This window comes from Nomascus leucogenys, chromosome 5, assembly GCF_006542625.1.
Source record: "Nomascus leucogenys isolate Asia chromosome 5, Asia_NLE_v1, whole genome shotgun sequence".
Taxonomy (NCBI): domain Eukaryota; kingdom Metazoa; phylum Chordata; class Mammalia; order Primates; family Hylobatidae; genus Nomascus; species Nomascus leucogenys.
Genome location: NC_044385.1, coordinates 58445916 through 58473884, shown reverse-complemented (window position 1 = coordinate 58473884; position 27969 = coordinate 58445916). Strand labels below are relative to the sequence as shown.

General features: G+C 39.1%; 1 protein-coding gene across 4 annotated transcripts in view; it reads left to right on the top strand.

The window, feature by feature from the left end:
- Positions 1 to 5558: 5558 nt before the first annotated feature.
- The window catches only part of NUP58 (nucleoporin 58), a 41036-nt gene continuing 18625 nt past the window's right edge, over positions 5559 to 27969 (top strand). Inside the window, exons 1-11 of one of the 4 annotated variants that reach the window (XM_030813214.1) lie at positions 5826 to 5915; positions 6967 to 7048; positions 7142 to 7195; positions 11866 to 12008; positions 13278 to 13313; positions 16833 to 16982; positions 17569 to 17706; positions 19320 to 19430; positions 23153 to 23177; positions 24355 to 24420; positions 24731 to 24905. In XM_030813214.1, the coding sequence (XP_030669074.1) occupies positions 16835 to 16982; positions 17569 to 17706; positions 19320 to 19430; positions 23153 to 23177; positions 24355 to 24420; positions 24731 to 24905 (663 nt within the window). In that variant the 5' untranslated portion in view covers positions 5826 to 5915; positions 6967 to 7048; positions 7142 to 7195; ... (1 more) ...; positions 13278 to 13313; positions 16833 to 16834. The other 3 variants (XM_003273132.4, XM_030813216.1, XM_030813215.1) reach the window with 3 other exon arrangements.

Genomic DNA, 27969 nt, shown 5'->3' with positions numbered 1-27969 from the left:
CATTTCTAGGTGAGGGTTACAGGTAATTTTTGTTAGAACACGTCTAAGGTGGTACTTCTCAGCCTGAAGTGAGTTTCCTCCCCAGGGGACATTTGGTAACATCTGGAGATATTTTTGGTTGTCTCAAATGGTGGTGGTGGGGGGCTGGCGGCGGGGGGCAACTGGTGGGTGGAGGCCAAGTCGCATGTCGGCTGCTGAACACCCTACTAGGCACCAGACCAACCCCCCAATAACAAGGAATTATCCGGCCCAGAGATGACAACAGTGCAGAGGTTGAGAAACCCAGCTCTATGCCAGGCGCGGTGGTTCATGCCTGTAATCCCAGCACTTTGGGAGGCTGAGGCGGGCGGATCACTTGAGGTCAGGAGTTCGAGTCAGAGAAACTCTGCTCTACGTTTTGTAAGTATTCTGTACTAAGCGGATTAAGGTTTGTAATCTTCATCTTTCTTACTGTGATTGGTGTTAGAAAAGCCTAACCTCTAAATTTTCTCTTATAATTAAAAATTTTGTTTCACTTATTTGTTTCATTTTGTTCAGGTTGTCTTGGCTTGTTTTGTTTTGAGTGCCTACTATGTTTCAGACAGATTGCCAAAGCAATGGAGATGGTTATTAAACACAACAGCCTTTGCAGTGGAGTTGCTGACTCCTCTAAGGTAAATATGTAATAAGAGTTATATTAAACCACCTAGAAACCAACCTTAGTACAGTATCACATCCACCCCCTCCCCCCCAAAAAAAACCCACAAATCCTGCTCAGAAAAAAACATATATATATATATATCTATATATATATAGAAAGAGAGAGACAGAGAGAGAGAGAGAAAAGTAATGTAGGTCTTTACTGAGGATTGCTTTTTGAGAAAACAGAAAGAGGTGAATTGTATAGCATACAGCACGACTTTCTTAATAAAACCTCTTTTTATATCATTTTCCTCCCAATTTACATCTTCCTCCTTCCCCATTCCCCTACAGATTATCCTCCCTCTTCTCATCTCCTCACTTCTTGTGTCCTCTCTTTACCAATTCTCACAGAGAGGCAATCATAATGATGTCAGGTGAGGTTTTAAGGAAGAAGGAAGGAAAGAATAAATATTGGTGGCCAGAAGATAGCGTCCATCATTTATCTTATGTTGACATTGCTTAGTTTCTCTTCTCAGTCTTCCTTATCCACTAAAGTTGTCAAGTCATAAAAGCAACTTTTTCAGGTCCCATCTCTGCCAATAGGAAAGGTGTATTTCAAAGTAAATGACCATAGTTTGAATTAAATACATTTAGTTTTATGGATAACTCCTTACATTTATTTTTCTCATTTATTGGGTGATGAGTGAAAAAATTCATCAGGAAATAGACAATTACTGTTCTGACTTGTGATTGGGAACTTTTGTTTTAGCTTTAAGCTTTTCCCCCTTAACTTTTTAGTTTGAAAATTTCAAACCTACAGAAAAGTTATAAAATTATTACAATGAACACCCATATACCATGTTTTGACAGTCATCCTATAACTTGCATTATTGATTTATCTCTCTATATACATTTGGTGGTGGTTGTTGTTGAATCACTTGAGAACTTAATGAATTTTTAAAGTGGAAGGACACTACTTAAATACTTAAAACCCTGAAATATTTAAGACCTTTTCTGAGAATAATTTTCAAGATAAAGACTGTGATTGAAGGCAAATGGTTATATGTAATTTCTAAAAGATAATCTCTCTTCTGGATATTTCAGAGGACCAGAACTGGAGATATTACAGACTCCTTTCAATAGACTTCAGATTCCCACTTTCTTTCTGTCTTAGCACCTCTGCTGAAAGAGGTTCTCAAATGGTTATCCTGATCTGAACACCCCCACCAAAGCAAACCTATTTTAGATATATTAAGGCAAACACAAATTAGAAGTTTTAGCCTGGGCAACACGGCGAAAACCCATCTTTACAAATAAACAAATTAGCTGGGCATGGTGGTGGACACCTTTATGTAGTCCTAGCTACTTGGGTGGCTGAGGTGGGAGGATCGCTTGAGCCAGACAGGCAGAGGTTGCAGTGAGCCAAGATGGCGCCACTGCACTCCAGTCTGGGCACAGAGCCAGACCCTGTCTCAAAAAGGAAGAAAAAAAAATGAAAATTTTTTACAGTGCTATTTCTGTTTGGATAATTCAGTTTGATTATGACATTAACAATGTCATCATCCTGCTGGCAAATCAGCAAAAGATGGAGTTCTCTAAGAGAATGCTTACAATATAAGAAGCAAGGAAAGACAAAATGGCCTACTCTAGAATTTAGAATCTGAAGCACTTGCTTCATCCTCGGAAGCAGCAATTCACATAGAACTGACACATAGGTTCAAGTCCTCTAATGCTAAGAAGAGTAATATTTGGAAGATCATTTGGGATAGGATTTGTTACTCTACCTAGACTAGGTCAGGAAGGTTAAGCCAGATTCCGGGGCTCCATGGTTCTGCTCGGTTGCAGATAGGATTCAGGCTTATGTATGCATAATGCTCAGTTACTATTTTACTGTTTTCAATTCACTAACCAAACCATTGAGCTTACTGAAAACTGCTTTCTTTGGAGTTTCATTTCTGTAGAAGGTAAGGATGTAATTTCTTTCTTCACTAATAGGACAAGCGGCACAAGGTATGAGATGAGAAGAGGTCTCTGAGATCTAGTCTTATAGTTGGTGCATCTAGTGGTAGATTGCAATACTGCTCATCAAATATTCCAGATTTTGTCTCTGCAGTGCTCCTCCTTGAGTGATTTGGGGGTTTATTACTGTAGCATAACTTATTCTGCCAGATACAAGGCAAGAAATGCTACATTAAAATTTTGATAAAATAAAGTTGAAAGGATAGTTTGCTTGTTAATTGGAATGGCTTCCCCCAAAACCCAAACTTTAAGTCAGATTTCCTTTATTTCTTTTATAAACGTTTAGCTTTAAAACAGTTATAGATTTGGCTGGGCGCAGTGGCTCACGCTTGTAATCCCAGTACTTTGGGAGGCCGAGGCAGGCAGATCACAAGATCAGGAGATTGAGACCATCCTGGCCAACATGGTGAAACTCTGTCTCTACTAAAAATACAAAAATTAGCTGGGCATGGTGGCGCATGCCTGTAATCTCAGCTACTTAGGAGGCTGAGGCAGGAGACTCGCCTGAACCAGGGAGTGGGAGGTTGCAGTGAGCCAGGATCTAGCCAGTGCACTCCAGCCTGGTGACAGAGTGAGACTCCATGCAAAAAAAAAAAAAAAAAAAAAGTTATACATTTACAGAATTATTACAAAGTGTGCTCATATTCCTCACACCCAGTTTCCCCATTATTAGTCCCTATGATATTTTTACATGCTTTTTCCTTCCTGTGAATATTACAAGTCTTGTTCACTAATATATATTTCTTAAGTGCCAGCCATTTTGTTATTACTAATTGTAGGTTGGTATTCTTCAATAGTTTTGGAAAGAATACACGAGAAAATCAAAAGACATAGGGAGTGCCTTTCTGTCTTCCCATAAAATCATGTGGATCTTTTTTTTTTTTCAGTCAAAAGGAAGTCTCCTAGACTTTATGTGAACAATCCTCTTACTGACCACCCTATAGCCATCACTGAAAATAGCTTTCTCTATATCACCGAAGCTTTAAAACTCACAATAATCTTTTATTTTTGCCTCCTGTTCGATAACTATGAAGTTTTTATTTATATCTTAATCCAAATATATCCTTTTTTCTTTTTTATCATTCCCATTATGACCTCCATGACTTTTAAAATGTTATGGCCGGGCACGGTGGCTCACGCCTGTAATCCCAGCACTTTGGGAGGCCGAGGTGGGCAGATCGCTTGAGGCCAGGAGTTCGAGACCAGCCTGGCCAACATGGTGAAACCCCATCTCTACTAAAAAATACAGAAATTAACCGGGCGTGGTGGCATGCACCTGTGATCCCAGTTACTTGGGAGGCTGAGGCAGGAGAATCGCTTGAACTCAGGAGATGGAGGTTGCAGTGAGCCAAGATCGCGCCACTGTATTCCAGCCTGGGCAACAGAGAGAGACTCTGTCTCAAAATAAAGTAAAATATAAATTAAATTAAAAAAATAAAATAAAATGTACGTTTCTTTTTAATTATACAAACACAGAGGTTGTGTATTAATCTGCTTGGCTGATATAACAAAATAGCATAGACTGAGGTGGCTATAACAACAGACATTTACTTCTCTCAATTCTGGAGGCTAAATCCCAGATAAAGATGGGGCAGTTTGGGTTCTAGGTGAAAGCCCCTTCTTGCTCTGTCCTCACATGGCACACAGAGGAGAACAAACTCTTTGTTGTTTTTTTCTCATAAGGGCACTAATCTCGCCATGGGGGACCCACCCAGGTGACCTCATCTAAATTGAATTACCTCCCAAAGGCTCCATCTCCAAATACCAACATATTGGGGTGGGGTAGGGCTTTAACATGGATTGGGGGAGGAGGGAAATAGTTCAGTCCACAGCTGCTGGCAATGCCCAAGCTCAACACAAGATTAAAGTACTGAATTACGGAGAGCTGTGAGATAAGGTTAGAAAGACTAATCATACGGAGGTCATCAAATGCCAGACTAAAGAGCCACTGCGCTTTTTAGATCATAAATCCGGGGGTTGCTTATGGGATGGATTTTGTTAGAGATCACGAGTAGGAAAACCATTTGGAGGAGTAATATAACAATCTCTGAGGGAAAAATAAAAACTAACACTATGATGACAACCCTCGAATGCACCCCCACCAGGAAGCCTTTCCTGATGCTTCGCCAGAGAGGTTCTCTTTAAACGCGAATTTTTCTTGAGTTACCCTAGAAATGTAAGTTACACCTTACATTTCGCCTTCTGTCGTACATGTTCTTGTGCGTTTCCTAATCCTCCCTCTTTGCAGTTCCTCCAGCACAGGGTGTGTCCCAGCGCCCTTCTGGCGGAGCCACACGCGCTCGTCTCAAAGTCCCGCCCTCCCGCATCAGAATGCGCAGACAGTATTTGTGGACTTGACCGCATGCCAGGAAATCCAGCGGGCCTGGCCACTTCTGGGTGCCAGGACCACAGCCGGCCACCCCACGGACGCCTGGGACGCTCTTCTGGGCCCCCTTCGGGGCTGGGCGTCGGGCTCGCAACAACTGCGTCCAACTGGCTCCGCGCGGCCTGGGGCGCAGGGGTGGGGCTCACGTCGTGAGCCGGTTGCATGGATTATTTTCGATTGATTTCCGAACCTTCAGGAAGCAGACACGCTCCCCTTCCTTCTTAGGGATGGGGCGGCAGCCAACGAAAGCCCGAAGCCGCCTCCTTTTCTGTGTGGGGAGCTTGGAGATGCTCAGGAGGGACCTCCCCGATTCTGCGCATCATTTTTGGCAGGAGGCTAGATAGAAGCAGCAATTGACATTCATCACCCTAAAGTGCGGATTATGTCAGTACAGATGCTACGATAGAAGAACTAAAAAATGACAGAAATAGTGTTACTTTTTTAAACTCTGGGAGCCTACTCCTTTAAGAGATTAGGCTGTGCGCCGATTCCCGCCTGGTCCCAGGGTGCCTTCCGCGGCTGCCGATCGCCCACTCACGTCCCAGGTCTCCCTGCGCGGCGGTTTCACTTCCGGCGGGCTAAGTGCGCGCGGCGAGCGTCGGGCGTACTTTTACGTGGTTGCTCCACCCCCTCAGCCTTGCTTTCACCGCTGTTGGGGCTGGAAGTTCCCGCCAGGTCAGTGCCGGGTGAGAGAGATGCTGCCCGGCCCGCCTCGACTTTGAGGCGAGAGAAGTGTCCCAGACTCCTTTCGCCTTGCTGACCGCGTCGAGCCCCGGCCAGACATGTCCACAGGGTTCTCCTTCGGGTCCGGGACTCTGGGCTCCACCACCGTGGCCGCCGGCGGGACCGGCGCAGGCGGCGGTTTCTCCTTCGGAACGGGAGCGTCTAGGTAACCGCACTTTCTCGCCTTCCCGGGCCGGATTCTCCCCCACCCCTGCCCACGCAAAGCTCCCTTGGTGTCCCCATCCTCTCTCTTCCCGCTGGCTTCCTTCCCAGTGGGGCTGGAGAGAAGCACTTAATCTAGCCGCCCAGCGTCGTAGGCCTCTCGCCGCGGTACCCGGGCCCAGCGCGGCCTGGTGAAGTGGAGGGCGGGATGGGTTCTGTGCTGTGAGGTTTCCAGAATCCATGTATAGTTCAGGCATTGTTTGGACCTAGTGGGGTCTTGCCTGCATGGAAGGGCCTGGGGGTCTACCTCGGAGCTTTAGCGATGTGTCAGTCTTAGGTATAGAATGAACATTGAGTCAATGAATGAAATTATAGCATATTGTGGGGTTTTATGTTAGATAAGTCCGATTTCATTGCAGCATTTGCGGTTTTGGATATTACGGTGTTTTAATAACTGGTTTTTAACCAGCTTTTCAAGCTTTTGTGCCACATGGGACCTTATCTGTTTTTGTTAAAAAAACAAAAACAAAAACACTTTTTTACAGTGTTTATTAGTGGCAATTTTCTGCAGTATGTGCAGATTAGTATATCTGATGCAAGAATGTTGTGTTGTAATAACTCAGTATTGTCTTTTACTTAAATTACAAAACGTAGGTAGCATGTTCCTCGTTTTTGTGCAACCCATTAGTTCAGGTGGCGACAAAAACATAACTGTCCAGAAAGAGACTAAGTGGTGAGACATTTTAATGAGAGATTTAAGCTTTAGAACTCAATTTTTTTTTTTAAGATAAAGGTGGAAGGGTTCATAAAGTTAAGGAGTGTGCACACTGTCAACAAGATACTTCCTGAAGCTTAAAAGATGTGGCTGTAGATTTAAAAGGCAAATACTTAAGCATGACCTGCAGTTTAAAAAGGGAAGGAGGAGGAACCACGGACTACACAGTCAATTCAGAAATTTGAATTTTCATCCATACCTCCGTTATTCTTACTCTACTCGCTCAACAACAGGTCCTAATAATGTTACTTCTGCCATATCTGTTTGTCTTTATTTCCAGTTCCACAATCCTGCTCAGGCTGTTGTCATTCATGGAACAAATATTTATTGGACAGATTCCCATGTGCAAGGCTCTGTTTTAGGTATTAAGAGTCTTGCTCTCTTGATCCTTACATTCTTATGAAAATAATTCTGATTCTTGTCAGATTTTTAACCAGTTGTCTTTCTTGTTTTAGATGAAAAGTACTCCAATCAACTTCTTCAATCTGTTCTGCCACATTGTAGCCAGAGTAATTTTTTAAAAAAATTCCCATTGCTCCCCCTTTAATCATTACCCGCTATCATTAGAATGAAGTTTAAAAAAGAAAAAAAAACTTACCATAGTCTGCAAGGTCCACTTCTGCTGGAACCTCTGGGGACTCTTCTTGAGCCCGTCTTTTTATTTTAGCTATCCAGACCCACTGTTAAAAACAAACACACAACTACCACCCGGTACACCAGTACCTGCACACAAATAACTGAAATAAAGTTTCAGAGAAAGATACTCTTACTTCATGGGATGCACTTCGATATTTTCTATTTCTTTTTTTTTTAATGTTGCTTATGACTTGATGAATTAATTTTTATATTTCTCTCATGGTCCTGATCTTAGTGTGAGAAAGCCTGTCCTAGCAACATGGCCTTTTTCTCTTTTCAAGTGGGCTTTGCCAGCCCCTTCCTTGCAAATATCAAATGGTCTCTTCCCCAGAGAGGCCTTTTCTGACCTGTCAGTCTAGGGGAGATTTCCATTCTCCTAGTACTCTTAGAGTGCTGATCACAATTGTAATCAGTTTGTTATATTTATTGTTAACTTGTTTGTTGTTAGATCTCAGCACTAGAATAATTAATATCTGTGTCTCTCACTGACTAGAAACTGCCTGAGGGCAGGGTCTGAGTCTTAACTTACCACCTCATCGTCAGTCCCAAGGACAGTGCCTGGCATAGAAAAAGGGCTTTAATAACAATTTGAGCAAATGAGTTATTAGTAATAAGCTATAAAAAATTACCCAAGTTCTGGAGAGGCTTGGATAAATTAATGAAAGAGGAGACTGTCCGACATAAATTTGTTAGAGTGCTGGTTGGGAGGCCTGACAGCCCCTAGTGCTACCTGGTGATTTGATGTCTTGAGGTTGGTCATTTTAGGGGAGTTCTCACATCTGGAAAAGGAGTGTAATATATTACCTGAGTTGATGAGTGAGATGAAGTATTTAAATATTTAGCATCAAGTCTGGCACTTGCTAAGTGCTCAGTAAATGTTAACTATTATGTTAGCTACCAAGTCTGCATTAGGGCAAGCTGGGCAAGTTAAAATAACATTCCGGATGTGACTGAGTCAAGTTGGCTTTTCTACAGCACGTCCTATCAAGTCCTTGGCATATAACATTGGTTTGAGGCAATAATTGGTCAAGTCTAGGGTAGCCTTTGTTTTTCTTGAATTTAGTAAATTTTCACTGCCACCAAAATTTCTCTTTTGCTTTTGTGGTAGAGAAAAATTTCATTTTGATGTGTTTCTTTGGCAGTATTTTCAATTTTCATTATGTAATACTTCATAATGTCTTCAGTTATGTTGTCAAGACATTATATATATATATGTGTGTGTGTGTGTGTGTATTTTTTTTTTTTTTTTTTTTTTTTTTTTTTTTTTTGAGACAGAGTCTTGCTCTTGTTACCCAGCCTGGAGTGCAATGGCACGATCTCGGCTCATTGCAACCTCCCCCTTATGGGTTCAAGCGATTCTCCTGCCTCAGCCTCCTGAATAGCTGGGATTACAGGCACGCCACCACACCTGGCTAAATTTTTTTTTTTTTTTTTTTTGGTATTTTTAGTAGAGATGGGGTTTCACCATGTTGGCCAGGCTGGTCTCAAACTCCTGACTTCAGGTGATCCATCCACATCAGCATCCCAAGGTGCTGGAATTACAGGTGTGAGCCACCACACCTGGCCGCCAATAATGTTTTAGTATCCCCCAAATACTCATTTACTCTACTCCACATTATACACACAACAGTGTCAAAATAACAATATGATCAGACTACCACCAGCTAAGCTAAATGTTTTGGCATATATGTCCCTTTTATGGTTGTACTACCTATGTTGTCTGGATATAGCCGTTACATACTATATTCTTTTGCTTGTAGCGCTCACTTAGGTTTCTGTGTGTGTGATATCTCACTTAGTTTTGATTGTAGCAATATGTTATTAAAAATACCTTTTAAATTAAGACTAAATGTTTAAAGATCTGTGGGGGTTTGTTTTTGTTTTTGTTTTTGTTTTTTGGAGACAGGGCCTCACTCTGTCTCCCAGGCTGGAGTGCAGTGGCGCAATCTCAGCCCGCTACAACCTCCACCTCCTGGGCTAAAGTTATCTTTCCACCTCAGCTTCCTGAGTAGCTGGGATTACGTTCAGGTGTGCATCGGCACGCCTGACTAATTTTTGTTTTTTTGGAAGTTTTTTGTTGTTGTTTTTTTTGGTAGAGACAGTTTCACCATGTCGCCCAGGCTGGTCTCAAGCTGCTGGGCTCAAGCTTCTGGGCTCAAGCAGTCTGCCTACTTCAACCTCCCAAAGTGCTGGGATTACAGGCGTGAGCCACCCGGCCTGGTCAAGATCTGTGTTTTAATTGTTAGTGAGAGCTTACCCCCCTGCTTTGTCTCCTGCCTCGCCTTCATACGCCCAAGGTGCACACAAACACATTTTAAAAATCAGTAGTAAACTAAGTGCGTCCTCTCCTTTTACCTGCTCAGTATGGATGGCACATCTCAAGGTCTACCCCTTAATAAGCTCCTCCACCTCCGTTCCCCTCACAGTGATTAGCTCTTTGCCTCAAACTTCTGCAGTATCTCTTTGCCATCGTTTGGTACTTGATTATAATCTGCCGTATAGTAATTCTAAACTTACTGAAGGTGTGTACGTTTCTACTGCTTGCATTATCTACTGCTTGAGTATTTCTTTTCCTCCTTGTCCCCCAATGTTTGCAAAAATCTGAGTGGCTTCTTAAGCTGATTATGAAATTGAAGACACCCAGATCCAAGAAACTTGGAGAACTCTTCTGGCTTGGAGTACAGTTATTTGTGTTGTTTAACCCCCCTGGTAAATGGCATGTTCCTTGGCTAGGGGACATCTTTCTGCTCCCTTGCTATTCCTGGCATAACGCCTTGTACATAATATGTTTAGTTGAATTTATAAGTATCCCTAATGATAACAGTCGTAACAACATTTATTGAAGTTAATTCATCCTGTGCTCCGAACCCTTATATTTAAAAAAAAAAAATTCTGCTGGCCGGGCGCAGTGGCTCACACCTGTAATCCCAGCACTTTGGGAGGCCAAGGCAGGTGGATCACGAGGTCAGGAGATTGAGACCATCCTGGCTAACATGGTGAAACCCTGTCTGTACTAAAAATACAAAAAATTAGCTGGGCGTGGTGGCGGGTGCCTATAGTCTGAGCTGCTCGGGAGGCTGAGGCAGGAGAATGGTGTGAACCTGGGAGGCAGAGCTTGCAGAGTGCCATTGCACTCCAGCCTGGGCGACAGAGTGAGACTCCGTCTCAAAAAAAAAAAAAAAAATTCTGCCGAGTGGGTACTGTTAATTCCTATTTTGCAGGTGAGGAAATAGAGGCTCAGAAAGGTTAAGTGATGGCACACAAGTACCAGAACATGGGGGGATTGGTACTGGAACCGAGTCACACTACTGCTGCCAGGGCTTTTGAGACTTTAAAAATGACATTGGGTTCTCCCATGGTGATTATTCTTTATGGAAGGGCAGCAAGGGAAATAATAAAGATAAATATGTAGGATAAAGAGAATTCCCCATTATGCTGTATAGTCTCCCTTAACTCTCCTACATAATTTTTGAAGTGTCAACTTGTCAAAATTTGCTTATTTTCACAATTTGTCTTCCCACCTTTTCATAGCAAATCTGAACCTCTGAGTCTTGATAAGAGTAGTTGAAAAGTTGTGAACTTTGTTCACATTCACTTGTTTTTATCAGCTGTTCTTTTTTTTAAGCTTTCCAAGGTGCTCTGAAGAGTTTCTGTTAATGAATACATGATCCTGAGACAGGGTGATTTTGCTTTGCGTTTAACTTTTGCCAGGAAATGTCCCCACTAGTTTTTCTATCCTTTTTTTGGTGATAAAATACCTAACTCTGTGCTCTCCCCAACCCCACATTGCCCCATGAATGTGGTAATGTAGCAACGGAGAGCTAGTGAAGATAACTTAAAATAACTTTTCTATGGCCATTTAAAAATATGCTAGGTTGCAAAAATTGGTGAAAGCAGAATAATTGTGATCCCTACTTATGATTACCTTGAGATCTGGAATCCTTATTGCTGTAGACTGTTTTTCTTGAAATCTGGTATTGTATTTTTTTTTTTTTTTTTTTTTTGAGAGGAAGTTTCGCTCTGTCACTCAGACTGGAGTGCAGTGACACTGTCTCGGCTCACTGCAACCTGCCCCCTGGGTTCAAGCAATTCTCCTGCCTCAGCCTCCTGAGTAGCTGGAATTACAGGCACGCGCCACCACCACGCCTGGCTAATTTTTGTATTTTTAGTAGAGACGAGGTTTCACCCTGTTGGTCAGGCTGGTTTCGAACTCCTGACCTTGTGATCCACCCGCCTCAGCCTCCCAAAGTGCTGGGATTACAGGTGTGAGCCACCACACCCAGCCTGAAATCTGGTATTGTGTTTTTTAAGATTACTTTTACATGTGGATTTATTTTTAAGGAGGAACGGAAACATATTTGAACTTGGTGGGTTAAAGGTAAATTTATTTTTCTTTTTGGGTCCTATGACAATGTATTAGATATGTTACGTGAATGAAATTATCTTAAAGAGTTAATTTTTATTTTTCTTAAGTAAATATTGGCTCTAGTAGACTTCCTTTTGTGCATGTGATCTTTGTTTTGTTTTTGTTTCTTTAAATAAGCAACCCTTCTGTGGGGCTCAATTTTGGAAATCTTGGAAGTACTTCAACTCCAGCAACTACATCTGCTCCTTCAAGTGGTTTTGGAACCGGGCTCTTTGGATCTAAACCTGCCACTGGGTTCACTCTAGGAGGAACAAATACAGGTGAGGAGGATCTGATCACATTGTCAGAGAGTAGGCTTGGGATATTCTTTCCTAAATTCTGTCCTGTATCTCCCTTTACAAGGATCATCACTGGTAGTAGACCTTAAAAAATGGTAAATGCTAAGATGAAAAGAAATGCAAGGAATTGGAATTAAGTGCTAGTGATAGGCCCAATCATTGACTGTCATCTACTCTGATGTAAGGAAGGAAAACATACAAACATTAATTTAAATTTTTGGATTATATAATGTAGTGTTTTTCCTTAGTGGAGATTGTTGTTTAAGCCAGCTTTATCAATTTGGAACATGAACATACATGAGATGATCAGCACCCTTACTGTAACATAATTTCTATTTTTTTTCTTTTTATAGAGACACAGTCTTGCCCTGTTGTCTAGGCTGGTGTGCAGTGGCATGATCATGGCTCACTGTAGCCTTGCAACCTCTCGGGTCCAAGTGATCCTCCCACCTCAGCCTCCTGAGTAGATGGGACCACACGGGTGCACCACCATGCCTAGCTAATTTTTTTTTTTTTTTTTTACTTTTTTACTTTCTATAGAGAAGAGGTCTCCTCCTGGTCTTAAATTCCTGAGGTCAAGTGATCCTCCTGCCTTGGCCTCTCAGAGTGCTGGGATTATAGGCCTGAGTTACCATGCCTGGTCTATAATTTACATTCCTAAGAGATGTTTTACATTTTTGTATTATTAAAACAAGTGGGAAAAGGGCAATAGGTAAAGGACTTGAAGATTTCAAAACAATTGAAAGTTTTTGTTTTTAGTACAGCTGGAAAAATAATGTTTCACTGGAGCTGACCATTTAAAAAGTTGCTTCTTTATTTACCCTTCATTTTCTACCCTTAGAGCCTCTTGGTCATTCTTACTACTTTTTGCACTGATCTTCCAGCTTTGGGTGCAGCACATTTCACAGCCACATCTAGAAAATGGAAGAACTACAGAGATAGCTCAGTGTAGCATTTTGTTTGGAGTTGCTTTTTTTGGTCTTGCTTGATTTTGTTATAAGCAATAGTTATTTGCATTTTATAAATTTTATTCCTTAATCAAATTGTGTATGGCTTGTAATATGAAAACCAGTGCTATGGGAAAAATGCATGATTAGTGGTTATGGTGGCAGATACTATGATATGTATTTGTTCTAATTAGAAGTGTTGTCACTCCCTGAGGGTGATTTTAAGTCTTTCCCTTATGACAAGTAAACCAAAAGAATGTCATCTTCATTGATGATTAAATTTTATTTCTCTTTTTGTCCCCAGGAATAGCAACAACTATAACTACAGGATTAACTCTGGGTAAGAATTTTTGAGGAAAGATCCCAGCTCTGTGGTCTTCTAATAATTTTAATAAATTGAGTGATCTTTCTAGTCTTCTCTCTTATATCTCACAGAGCTGGGGTATAGAAAAAAGTGTATATCACAGATGGTGACTTATCGGAGAACCTTTCAGTATTTGAGTATGAAAAAAAGGAATGACTTCGTAGAGTACTTTTATAATTCAGAAAAGTATTTTAAATGCAGAAATTGTTTTTAATGTGGAAGTTTATTTCATATTACTTTTTTAGTCATTTGACTCCAGTTAGTGGAAAAAACACCAAACTTTAAGCCAGAAATTTTGGAATTAAGCCTCTAAAATACTTGTGAGGCCTTAGGTAATATTTGGGGGCTTTTAGTTATCTATAAAATTGAGGGTATTGAACTAATATCCAAACGCATAATACCTTCTGTAGTGTTACGCTAAAGGGAATGTGAATAACTACGGTTTCAGCCAGCTTTCATTCTGGATGGCAGCAAACAATGTGAAAGGAAAGGAAAAGGAAATGAAAGAACATTCAGAAGCTCTTATATTGAGTTTTAAGTTAAGGATTGGCAGACTTTCTTCATTTGGATGCTACACCTGTTATTAACAGAAAACAACACATCTGTTTATCACCAAAGTTTTGGACTGGATTAGCTACAAAGACAAGCAAGTGAATCTTCTTGTTTTCTTTTTTGCTTTTTTTTTTCCCCCATCAGACAGGTTCTTCCCCTGTTGCCCAGGCTGGAGTGCAGTGGCACCATCACAGCTCATGGCAACCTCAAACTCTTGGGCCCAAGCGATCTTCTCTGGGGTTCCGAAGTAGCTAGGACTGCAGGCACATACCACAACCCCTGGCTAATTTTTTTTTTTTTTTTAGAGATGGAATTTCGCTCTTGTTGCCCAGGCTGGAGTGCAATGGTGCAATCTCGGCTCACCACAACCTCTGCCTCCTGGGTTCAAGTGATTGTCCTGCCTCAGCCTCCCGAGTAGCTGGGATTACAGGCATGTGCCACCACGCCTGGCTAATTTTGTGTTTTTAGTAGAGATGGGGTTTCTCCATGTTGGTCAGGCTGGTCTCGAACTCCCAACCTCAGGTGATCCACCCGCCTTGGCCTCCCGAAGTGCTGGGATTACAGGCGTGAGCCACTGTGCCCGGCCTTTTTTTTTTTTTTTTTTTTGGTAGAGACAAAGTCTCACTGTGTTGCCTAGGCTGGTCATGGACTTCTAGCCTCAAGCCACGTGCCCTCTTTGGCCTCCCAAAGTGCTGGGATTACAGGCTTGAGCCACACCAAGCCTGAGTCTTGTTTTCTGAGGTTGTAACCCCATACATGATTTTAAAGCACTGCATTCTGGCAGGAACTTCTAGTTGTGATCAGGGCAATCCAGAAGCATAGTTTCTGGCTTCTTTTCTCTCAGTGATTTCAGGTTGAGTCATGCAGGTCATTCATACATTTCTTTATTTAATATTGTTTGAGCAGTTACTACTTCCTAACCACGCGGCCTTGTGTATACATAATGCCTTGAACGTTGAATATTATCTTGTGGCACTGGTGGTGAGGATGGTCCTTGATGATGACATTGGGAACTGCTAAGGGTTGGAGCAAGACAGTCAGTCTGTTGTGAGGTGAAAGGGATAGGCAGGTATATTAACATGTTCTTGTATAATCTGATAAATGTCCTAAAAGATGTAGGAGAGGCACCATGGAAGGCAGAGGAAGAAAACAGTATGGTTTACTTTATGGGCAGGAAGCATTTCGGACGGAGGAGTGGCAAGTGCAAAGGCCCAGTCATAAAAGCTTTCTGGGAAGTATGAAATATTTTGGTTTTGGAGCTTAGAAATCAGAGGTGGAAATAGTGGGCAGAGTTGAGATTTGAGGAGCAGGTTGGGACCAGATAGGAAAGGGAGGTATACGTCATGCCTTTAGACTCTATTTTAGAGCTAATAGGAACCTTAAATTGGGCAGAAACACCAGGATATTTGTGGGGGTTTTTGGTTTGTGTTTTGTTTTTGTTTTTGTTTTTTATGAGATGGAGTTTCGGTCTTGTTGCCCAGGCTGGAGTGCAATGGCGTGATCTCAGCTCACCACAACCTCTGCCTCCCAGGTTCAAACAATTCTCCTGTCTCAGCCTCCCGAGTAGCTAGGATTACAGGCATGTGCCACCACGCCCAGCTAATTTTGTATTTTTAGTAGAAACGGGGTTTCACCATGTCGGCCAGGCTGGTCTCAAACTCCTGACCTAAGGCGATCTGCCCACCTCAGCCTCCCAAAGTGCTGGGATTACAGACGTGAGCCATCGCACCTGGCTTTTTTTTTTTTTTTTTTTTAAGGTAACCGAGATAATTTTAGGAATAGATTAGAGGTTAGAAGAGGCTGATACCAGAGAAGTAAATGCCGTTGTAGTAGTTCTTAAGAGAGATACAGCCTAAGCTAAGGTTTTTAAGGATGCTTGTGGTACAGGATATTTCTGAAGTAGGATCGACAGGATTTGTAACTAATGGAGTACAGGAGAAGGAAAGGATGTCAAGGATGACTGGTTTCTGGCTTGAGCAATTCAACTGAGCAAGGTTGGAGATGTAGCAAAAACTGTTTGTGGTGAGATATGTAGGAGGCCAAAGGGACATCAAGATAGAACTAGACAATGAGGACTTAGGTGAATGTCGGTTTAGACGTAATCACCTGTAGTTGAAATGGTGAAAGTGGGTGAGTCATTGGAGAACTAAGGAAGTAGGAGTGGAACCGTAGGAAGTGTCAGTTGAGACATGAACAGAAGAAAGAGAGCTACAGAAAAAAAGGACTGAAAAGGAATAGGGAGACAGCTGGGGGCTGACAGAGACACAAGGGCCAGAAGAAAGGAATAGAGAATGGTTATTGATAGAGTATTAGAGAGGAGGGACCATTTTTCTGCTGAGAGGGAAAGGAGGAGGATAAATGCTACATTAGAGGTCAATCTAGGAGTAGAATTAAAATTGATGTATCACATCGATTGGATTTTCTCTTCTGTTTTTTCTTTTTTTTTTTGAGACAGAGTCTCACTTGTCTCCCAGGCTGGAGTGCAGTGGCGCGATTTCAGCTCACTGCAACCTCCCCCTCCCAGGTTCAAGTGACTCTCATACCTCAGCCTCCCGAGTAGCTGGGGTTGCAAGTGTGTGCCGCCACACTCAACTAGTTTTTGTATTTTAGCTAGAGGCAGGGTTTCACCATGTTGGCCAGGCTGGATTTGAACTCCTGACCTCAAGCGATCTGCCCATCTTGGCCTCCCAAAGTTTTGGGATCACAGGCGTGAACCACTGTACCTGGCCATTCTTTTGTTTTTCTTAAAGAGCCATCTTTTTTGTGTTCACCATGGTTTAGTCTCAACTTTTACATATTTTCTCTCACAGATACACCCTTCTTCTATTGGCAAAAGGTAGTATCACAAACTTTTAGGGATCCTTATTGAAACCAGTATAATAGAACACTTACAAGTAAAGTAGGATTTTGTTTGTTTATTTATTTATTTATTTATTTAAATAGGAATGCCAGCCACTACATCTGCAGCTACAACAGGCTTCAGTTTAGGATTCAATAAACCTGCAGCATCTGCCACACCATTTGCTCTTCCTATTACCTCTACCTCAGCTAGCGGTCTGACTCTTTCGTCTGCTCTGACATCAACTCCAGCAGGTGAGGCAGAATGAAAAACCGTTGCATTTAATGGTTAAATTTCAATTTTATCTGGTTAGAGAACATAGATAGTCACCTTACTACAGAAATTATTGATTTATAAGGAAGAAAATTCAGCTTTGAGCATTGAAGCAGGAGAGGCTGTCTTGGGAGATAGTCCTTATTTAGAGAGCAAAGCAGGGGAGAGGGCTAGAGAGGTAAAATGTAAAGCTGTTAATATTGACTTTGTTTTGAAGGAGCCATTTAGTGACAGGGAAAGACAAAGACTTGGCATAAACCTTGCCTGGCTAATGATTCATTTAATATGAAGGTGAAGTTGGTGGCCTGGGTTGAAGACAATATTGCTATCTAGAATCAGTTACCTGGTACCATTCTAATACTCCTCAAAACCCTTCTTTCTGTCACAGATTTTTGCTTTAAAGCTGCTATTTCTCTTTATTCTTAAGTATGTAATTTTTAGCAAGTAGTTCTTCCAAAGAGCCAATTTTATCATGGATGTCAGTTTTTAAAAACATTGTATTTGTATTTTTCTATGGTGCTGTTAAATAAGTTGCCTTTTGAAAGCTTACTATCTCTTTTTTTATAGCATCCACAGGATTTACTCTAAATAATTTGGGTGGAACAACAGCCACAACTACAACTGCATCAACAGGCCTCTCTTTAGGGGGAGCCTTAGCTGGTTTGGGAGGTTCACTTTTCCAGAGTACAAACACAGGAACATCAGGTAATATTGATGGTACTTATTCTCCAGAATAGTAAATATTTATATTTAAATGTACTTATTTTTATTTTAGTACTTTGAGCAGGTGACTTTTTCTCTTTAATCTGCATATTTTCCTTTAAATATGAAAACTAAATTATAAAATGATGGTTTTCATACATAATTGGATGTATTAGCCGTATTTTATTTATTTATTTATTTATTTTGAGATGGAGTCTTGGCTCTGTCATCTGGGCTGGAGTGCAGTGGCGTGATCTTGGTTCACTGTAACCTCCACCTCCAGGGTTCAAGAGAGATTCTCCTGCCTCAGCCTCCTGAGTAGCTGGGATTACAGGTGTGTGCCAGCACACCTGGCTAATTTTTGTATTTTTAGTAGAGATGAGGGGTTCACCATGTTGGCCAAGCTGATCTCAAACTCCTGACCTCAAGTGATCCGGCTGCCTCGGCCTCCCAAAGTGCTGAGATTACAGGCGTAAGCCACCGCACCCAGCCCATTAGCCATATTTTAGAAATACATTTTCCGCTTTCTCAATATTGACTAACCAGATAAGGAAACAAAGAAGAGCCTGTTTAAGGAGTCAGTAAACTGATCTAGAGATAACATTTCTTCTAAAAAGAACAAAAATTGTATCAGCTCAGGAATGCATGGTCTTATAGAAGTATAGATTTATTAGGCTAGGCATGGTGGCTCACACCTGTAATCCCAGCACTTTGGGAGGCCAAGGCAGGTGGATCATCTGAGGTCAGGAGTTCAAGACCAGCCTGACCAACATAGTGAAACCCCGTCTCTACTAAAAATACAAAATTAGCTGGGCATGGTGATGCATGCCTGTAATCCAAGCTGTTTGGGAGGCTGAGCCAGGAGAATCACTTGAACCTGGGAGGCGGAGGTTGCAGTGAGCCGAGATCATGCTGTTGCACTCCAGCCTGGGCAACAAGAGCGACACTCCATCTTAAAAACAATAATAACAATAAAAAAGAAGTACAGCTTTATCAACACAAGATTCTTGAAATTTTGCTACTTGACTCACAAGTATACATTAATGACTTATGATTAACCATAGTCTGGTCCTTTTTATTCCTTTTGTCAGTGAGGGAAGATTTAAATAAACAAATGAATTCTAATAGTTTTTTATAAGTTTTGTGAAAAGAACTTGGGAGTATGAAATTATATTCAATACATGTTATATTCAAATCTTATAAATTCACACTAGATTATCTTAAAAGTATGTAGTTCCAAAGTGTTTGGAAGACAAGATGTATTCACCTGAAAATACACCAACTGAAACTGCTTTTGTAGAGAGGGTTTAAAAGCCCTCTGTAACAAAACCCCTTTATAGCAAATAAAGATTGAGTGCCTACATACTGAATTGATATACGTTCTGGCCCTTGTAATAATGAAAAATCGCATCATCCAAACTACGTATGCCATTGAATTCAAGAAAGGTTATCAGTCTTTGGCCAAGACATGCTCCAGCCTTGTTTCTTGTTATTTGCCTAAATCAAATATGAAGAAAATCTAGGATCCAACTTTAAAAGCGTTAGAGCCCTTTGATCAGTAAGGGGAAATTGTTGTAGTCTTCCGATGGAATTTATAAGTTATGTTTTATTTATAGGACTTGGACAGAATGCTTTAGGGTTGACTTTGGGAACTACAGCAGCTACTTCAACTGCAGGCAATGAAGGCCTTGGTGGTATAGATTTCAGTAGCTCCTCAGATAAAAAGAGTAAGTAATGCTGTTGTAACTTTATGTTTTAACAGTACTGTTGAGGGAAAGTCTAGGTTGCTCAAAATTCCTTTGTGTGGAAGATTAGTAGTTGTATATTTAGTAGTAACAGTTTTTACTTTTAAATTTGTTTGTATTAATATTTCACAAATTTTGTGTGTGTTGTTCATTTAAGGTTTTATTTTTGTAGATAACAGATTTGTATGTGCATATGTCTTACGTAGCTATCTTAATGTGTATACGAATATGTATTTTTTAATAGGGATCATGATACATATGCAGTATTGTTTTGTAGTCTGTTCTTATCTAACATATCAGAAGCATTTGTTGGTAATTCTTTTTAAATATTTTAATGCTGCTTAATATCAGTTTTATGGATGGATAATTTAGTCAACCATTGTTCTCTTGTTAGATGTTTATTTCCAGATGTTTTACTCTGGGAAGTAAAACACTGGGCATCTTTATCTAAAAAGGCAACCTAATATAGTAAGTTTATGAATGTCTACTCTGGAGTGGAATTGCCTGGGTTCAGATCCTGGCTTAACTGCTTATAAGCTCTCTGACCTTATTGAAGTTACTTATATAATGTGCTTTAGTTTTTCCTTATCTGTTAAATGGTTTGAGGGTTACTATTTGTAAAACCTTAGCAGAGCCAGACATGTAGGTGTCTCCTTTTATTATCAATGTTTGTTTATATTTTTGGTTATTTCTTAGGGAAAATACCTGGAAATTGGATCATTGGCTTAAAGAGAGGGATATTTTGGAGACTTTTAGTGTATGGATTGTGAAATCGCTTTCCTAGAAAGATTTTACCAGTTTACCCCCTAACCAGTATGAAAATACCTTTCTTGCTGTGCCCTTGCCACATTGAATCTTGGTTTTAAAAATTTGCTAATCCAAATTCATTTTGAAAATGTTTTTATTGTTTTTTGTGTTACTTTGTTTTGCACCATCTCTTCTGCTTCTGATGAAAGCATGTTTCACTAGAATATATACCATATATACGAGGGTGTATACATACATATTGAACTTCTCTGAAGAAAGATAAATGGATGAAGGTGTGAAATAGTATCTGTGTATCTATATGACTTTTTTTTAAAAGACACAGGTTTTATTATAAGGAGATACTATTCTAGGGTGAATTACTATTTTAAAGTTGGTAAAACCTTTTTAAACTTTTACAAAGCTTAGATTTTTCTTTCAATGAAAATTGACTAATTTCTAAACAAAGTTTGTTTTTACTTAGTTTTCTCTGTAGCAACTCCATAATTAGGAAAGCAGCCTTAGTAGCTTATTTGTTTACTCAAATGGAATAGCTTGGTACCACTTTTGTTACTTTTATTTTAAGCATGAGAGTACTTCTCTATTATAATTGTTTTTAGGCTTGAAGAGCAGGCTAAGGCAGAAGAGTAAGGTAAATAAATGTATGAAATTAATCTCCCCTCCTCTGCCCCTCCCCACATCTTCCTGCTTTCATAGTGTACCTAAGATAGAGTTGGGCACGGAGAATACATAGAATAAATGCAATAAATATCTTAGATATGACATTAAATTTTATAAATATTTATGTATACACAAACATGTATATAAAAAACGTGGGTGTGTTTCTGCTGTGGATCTCTGATTACTACATCCCAGTTCCCTTTTATCTGTTGCTCATATCAAGGGATTGTTTTTTTAATCCAAATGATTTCTCTTTTTCTAGTAGCTGTATCAGTTAGCTTGGGCCCTGCAGTACCAATGTGGGATTTAACCAGATGGAGAGGAGCAATAAACAGCATTCAGTGAAGAGGGGACAGTGTAAAGTGAGACTAGAGATGAGAAGGACCTTGACCCTTTTGAAGAAATGATAGAAGGCCAGATTAGCTATAGAGCAGAAAGATGAGGTTCCAGAAGTCATGGAGTCCTTATTTGCCATGTCGAGTTTTGTCATTATATTAATACCTCAGGCAATTTGGGTCTATTAAAGGGATTTTATGAGATTTGCATTTTAAGATTAAGAGCATTCCGACAGCCATATGGAAAATAGCATTCAGGAAGGCAAGAATAGACGTGGAGAACTGTTAGGAAGCTTTTGTAGTGCTCCACGTGTATTACTGAGGCAAAGCTAGGTAGATTAATTGGAGGTCCATGATAATCAGGGATCCATGGTAGAAACAGGCTCAAGTTTTTTTATATACATGTTTGTGTGTACGTATTTACAAAATATAATAAAATGTCATATCAAAGAAATAATATGCCAGTCAATTTAAAAGTTGGTGAATTATTTGGAAAAACATTAAATCCCTATTTTTATTTCCATGTCTCATAAAATCTAGGACATCTGTAGAAGATAGGTGGCAATTTTAGAGATACTAAATATGAAAGAAAAAAATCTTTAATAAAATACAAAACACGGAAACATAAATTACAGTTGGATGAAAGAGGTAAAAAAGTAAAACCCCATGTGCAGAGGTAAAAGGTAAATGAGGAAAGTAAAATGCTTGATTTTTTTTTTTTTTTTTTTTTTTTTTGGATACAGAGTCTTGCTCTGTCACACAGGCTGGAATGCAGTGGTGTGATCGCACCTCACTGCAACCTCCACCTCCCTGGCTCCAAGTGATTCTTCTACCTTAGCCTCCTAAGTAGCTTGGACCACAAGTACACAGATGGTAAAACCCCGTCTCTACTAAAAATACGAAAACTAGCCAGGCACAGTGGCAGGCACCTGTAATCCCAGCTACTCGGGAAGCTGAGGCAGGAGAATCGCTTGAACCTGGGCAGCAGAGGTTGCAGTGAGCTGAGATCACGCCACTGCACTCCAGCCTGGGCACTAGAGTGAGACTCCGTCTCAGAAATTAAAAAAACATTTGTAGGCACAGGGTTTTGCCCTGTTGCCCAGGCTGGTCTCCAATTCCTGGGTTCAAGCAGTCTGCCCAAAATGCTTGATTTTTAGGTGCTTATTTTTTCACATCTTAACATCTCTGAAATTGAGATACATCTTACAAGAGTCTAATATTAGAAATACATATGAAATTATGTAAATGAGACAAATAATATACTTAATGTTGAAATAGCTCTTAGAAATATATAAGAAAAACACCTCAAGAAAAGTGTGCAAATCACAAGCAGTTCACGAAAGGAGAAATATACTTGTCTCATGAGCATTTGAAGAAAATGGTTTTCTTCACCAAATACAAACTAAGAATTATTGTGAAGTGGCATTTTTCACCTACATAACTGGCAAGGTTTTTTAAAAAATACGTCGATTGTTGTGAGGGTGTGATAAAGAAGGTATTCATGGCAGATGGGAAGATAAATTGTGATAATTGTTTTAAGGGATTGTCAGATTGGAGAAGTTCAGGTAATCTGACATAGTATTCTGTAATGATAGGGCCTTAAAAAGTGTCAGGTAAAGTTATCAGGAGTTAAACTGGTAGGCAAGAACATAAATTTTCCATACAGGATATTTTTCACGGAAGATGGTTGAGAAAGGAAGATTCTTGCCCTTGAAAGTAGATGTACATCTGCCATATATCTACTTATGTGTACTGATGTCTTTATAAAATGCTGTGCTTCTGAGTTCATGACGAGTCATGACGTCACATGATGTTCAAGAGGCAAGCAAAGAAATGCTTAACAGTTTATATTTATACTTTAATTTGTGTTAATTTAAAACTTGTATTTGGAGTATGTTGTTCAATTACCAATTTTTTTTACGTGAAGCTTCTTGAATTTTCTAGGTGATAAAACGGGAACAAGACCAGAGTAAGTTTACAAATTTACCCTTAAGACATTTTAATTGAAGAGTTTAACTTAATTAAATTGTAGGCAGATGGTATAATTGAAAGTAAATATCATATACATTTAGGAGAAAAAACTTTTTTGTAATGGTATTTGTTAAAAGTAAAATAATAGACATATGTTCTGGTAAGATAATGAAAGGTCAAATCTTTAGTTTTTAGTCATTAAGAAAATTTAAAACTATTTCTAGAAAGGTGTTTGGTATTTCTCTAAATAATATAAATAAATACAAATATGTGTGTTTTATTTCTTTAGTCTATGAACAACTCATGGAACTTTACTTTTGAAGCATTTAAAAAATATATGAATTATTGTGCCAGTCCCATTTTATGTCCTGGTGTTTTCAGTGAAAAGAATAGCCTCCATATACATCATCTGTATGTTTGAAGATGGTCATTCTTTTTATTACCAATTATATTTTCTCACATGATTTGTACTATATTAAATAAAGCATTCATAAATAAATGACAAATTCACTCCTTACAAACATCCTGTGTATATTTTAGCTTACTATTTAAATGAAGAAGATTAGAGAAACTTAAGATCTGCATAAGGGTTATGAAATCTAACTCATGATTCCATGCGGCATGCCAAATTTCACTTGTTCTTGTTCTCATTAAATATTTATTATTCCGGTAAGTTCTGCCTAGGTCTTATTTTTTCATTCTAATGCATGCTGAAGAACTAACTGAAGTTATTTTTCAAAAGTATTTTGAGCATCTCGTTGTGAGAAGTTTTGTAGACTTTCTTTAATGAATACGTTAATATTTTGGAACGGAATAAATTGTCAGTCAGAATCTTTAAGCCAGAGGGAACTTAGTTTAACATCTCACCCAATTTGCAGTATTCTCTGATTTTTTTGTTAAACATTTAGTCAAATGCTTTTAAGTATGTTTTTAATAGATGCCAGTCTTCTTAGATAAGAAATCTTCATGTCAGATGAATTGTTAAAATTATTTTATAGATCCTATTTACAATAAATTTATGTTTTTTATAAAGAACTTTGAAATCATCCAGAGAAGCCACACGTGCTTTTTTGCTATATTTTCTGGTGTCTTAATACTCTAATACACTATTAAAACTCAGCTGTCAACTATTTAAAATCTCAGTGATCTTAATACATGTTTTGCGTTTTTCTTAGGGATAGTAAAGCTCTGAAGGATGAAAATCTACCTCCTGTCATCTGCCAGGATGTTGAAAATCTCCAGTAAGTGTCAAATATAATTAGATAAATTAACACTTGAAGAATTCTAGAATACTTCTTAAGGGGGAGCATCTCTTCCTCCTAAAATCGCATCCTAGAGGAGCATCTCTTAACTAGGGTTAAAATGTTAATGCTTTTAGAAATCAGAAAAAAAGCAGAACAACAGGAATTAAAATTGTATAACTGCCATTCTGTAAAAAAGTGTGAACTATAGATGAATTTTTAGTTTTGTATTTTAAAACACTTGGACTGTTTTAAGTAGGAAACCAAAGATATATTTTTTAAAACTCAATTTTAAATATATATTTTTTAGGAAATTTGTGAAGGAGCAGAAACAAGTTCAAGAAGAAATCAGTAGAATGTCTTCAAAAGCAATGCTTAAGGTACAAGAAGATATTAAAGCTCTGAAGCAGCTCCTGTCATTGGCTGCCAATGGAATACAGAGAAACACTCTCAACATTGACAAATTGAAAATAGAAACTGCTCAGGTATACCAACTTATTGCCATTTTACCATAGGGTTTTTTTGTTTTGTTTTTCTTCCAAAATGGAAATAAGGTATTTTGTTTTGTTTTGTTTGTTTTTAATTATAAAATTTGATACAGACATACCGGTAGAAAACCAGATAACTCATATACTTTAATAATGAGTTTTTATTAAGCGTTTTCTGTATATAAGACAGTATCCTAAGCGATTTATATCTGTTAAAACAATTAAGTGTTTCTGAAAAGACCCAACGAGGTAGGAATTATTATCCCCATTGTATAAATAAGAAAAAAAGCACAGAGCTTTGTTAGTAAATTGAAGGGCCTGGATTCAGACCCTGGTAATCCAACTCCACAGCTTATGCTGTTAACTAACTAGGTTTCATAAGCATGGTTGCTGGCTAAATTGGCCTATTATATAGGAGGAAACATAGCTAGTCAGAAAATAATGTTTTTTAACTCTGTCAGTTATTAAATAAAAATTATATCATGCTGTGTGGATATTAAATTTGAGTGATGACTTGCAAGTTGTGGTTAAATCTTAGTTAATAAAAATAGTAGGCCAGCCCTGGTGGCTCACGCCTATAATCCCCAGCACTTTGGGAAGCCGGGGCAGGTAAATCACCTGATGTCAGGAATTCGAGACCAGCCTGACCAACATGGTGAAATCCCATCTCTACTAAAAATACAATAATGAGCCAGGTGTGGTGGCACATGCCTGTAATCCCAGCTATTCCGGAGGCTGAGGCAGGAGAATCGCTTGAACCCGGGAGGCGGAGGTTGCAGTGAGCCAAGATTGCACCGTTGTACTCCAGCCTGGGCAACAGGAGCAAAACTCCATCTTAAAAAAATACAAATAAAAATAAATAGTAATGTGGCTAATGTTGTCTGTCACTAATGTCTACTTGTTTTTCCTCCTTATGGTGTAATATACAATACATATTAAATATATGTAGTTCTTTTCTACCTCAGTGGGAAAGGATGACGATAGGTGATTTATTTGTGTTGTACTTACCGTAATTACGGAATATACTTGATCTCATCATAGCAGTCTAGAAATCTTTCCGTGAAGTTGTCCCTGATCTGTTAATGAACTTCATGTGAGATACGCCTTTTTGCTGTGGATTTATCAGAGGGCTGTAATCTTCACAAATGAAGTGGTAGTATTTTAAGTAAAATTTTTAAAGGTGCTTTTGGGTCTTTAAGTCTACTATTGGAGAATATCTTGTAATCTTTTTAATAATGATGTGTTACTAAAAGAGCTACTCTAAACTGTAATGGCTAAAGGGATTTCAAAGAGTTTATTGTCTGTCCTCAGATTTCCTGGTCTCTTAACACATTTATTTGGTTAAATATGAATGTAATACAGGTTGAGCATCCCTAATCCAAAATCTGAAATGTTGCAAAATCCAAAACTTTTTGAGTGCTAACATGATGCCACAGGTGGAAAATTCCACACCTGAACTCATGGGATAGGTTACAGTTAAAACTTCGTTTCATGTACAAAATTATTAAAATTGTATACAGTTACTTTCAGGCTATGTGTATAAGAAACACAAATGAATTTTGTGTTTAAATTTGGATTCTATCCCCAAGGTGCCTGATTTTATGTATGCAAATATTCCACAATCAGAAAAATTCTGAAATCCAAAACACTTCTGTTCCCAAGCTTTTTGAATATGGGATACTCAACCTGTATTGCCCCATGTTTCCTCTCCACTTATTCTTCTTAATCATCACGTATGTCCTTTCTAGGGAATAGAAAGAGTTAATTATGTTTTTATACTGGAGAATGTTTAGACTGTGATTAAACATCACATGAAATTATGTGAAATATTTGAAATTATATATATGTTATATAGAAAACATCATTAGAACAAAATAATGGAGGAGGCAAACTTGAAAGAAAGAAGTGAATGCTGTAATGGGACCCATTTTAACTCTAAAACTGAATGATTGCATTCACCGCTGTTTGTGGAGTAGTTGTCATATAGTGGGCACATTAATAGTCTTTTAGAGATAAAAAGACAACTCCAAAGGTACTAAAAGTCTAGTAGGGTGAATGAAATAATAAAAGATTGGGAAGAGCATAAAGGTGGCAAAGGAATAAGAGGTTGGGAGTCAAAGTATTCTTAAGGAAAAATCATCTGAGCTGAATTTCCAGAATTTTGTAGTTAATGCATGCTAGGCTTAATACCTAGGTGATGGGTTGATAGGCGCAGCAAACCACCATGGCACACATTTACCTATGTAACAAACCTGCACATCCTGCACATCTACCCTGGAATTAAAAAGTAAAATAAAAAAAAAAAAGATTTTTATTTCATGCTCACCAGGTCAAAGGGGAAGAAGAAAAAGAGAAAATAAAAAAAAATTTTTAAAGAAATTTGATCTGAGATTACTCTAATTTCTGGTAGCTAGAAACTAATACTCTACTAAGGGTCTAGTGAATTACCAATTGAAAAAAAATGTTCTGAATCCTCTATAAAGTATCAATCTTATTTAACCCTAAAACCTTTTCTTCAAAGAAAGCCTTTCTGGGAAATAAAAGCAGTTCTGCAGTTAGAACTGATGTAGACCAGATTCTTATGGAAGACAAAGTGTTTTATATACTTCATTTTTAGTAAGTAACTTGAGTTTAAATTAAAATAGGATGGTTCTTCTTTTGGAGTGAGTGGGGGCCGCATGGTTTATTGAAGTTAAATTACTGAGTTCATCTCTCCAGTCATTCAACTAACATTTTTAAAAGATCTGTTATGTGCCAGGTGCTTCAGCAGGCATTAGGGATCAAGACTTAGACTAGGGAGAGAGTTAAATCCATCAAGTGATATGATCCAGGTACAAGGGTTTTGTAGGGGCACAGAGGCCTCAAGTGGGCATTTTTATCATCTGTCCAGTGTAGAATACCTTTACATTGAGTCTTGAAAAAGAGGAAAGTATCATGAACGAGAGTATGGGCATGTCTGAAGATCTACAAGCAGTTTAGTGTTATAAGAGTCTGGGCCTGGCTAGAGTCAGTGCTTAGAGAGGTAGCAGGGGTTAGAGTCTTGAATCATCTACACATGTAT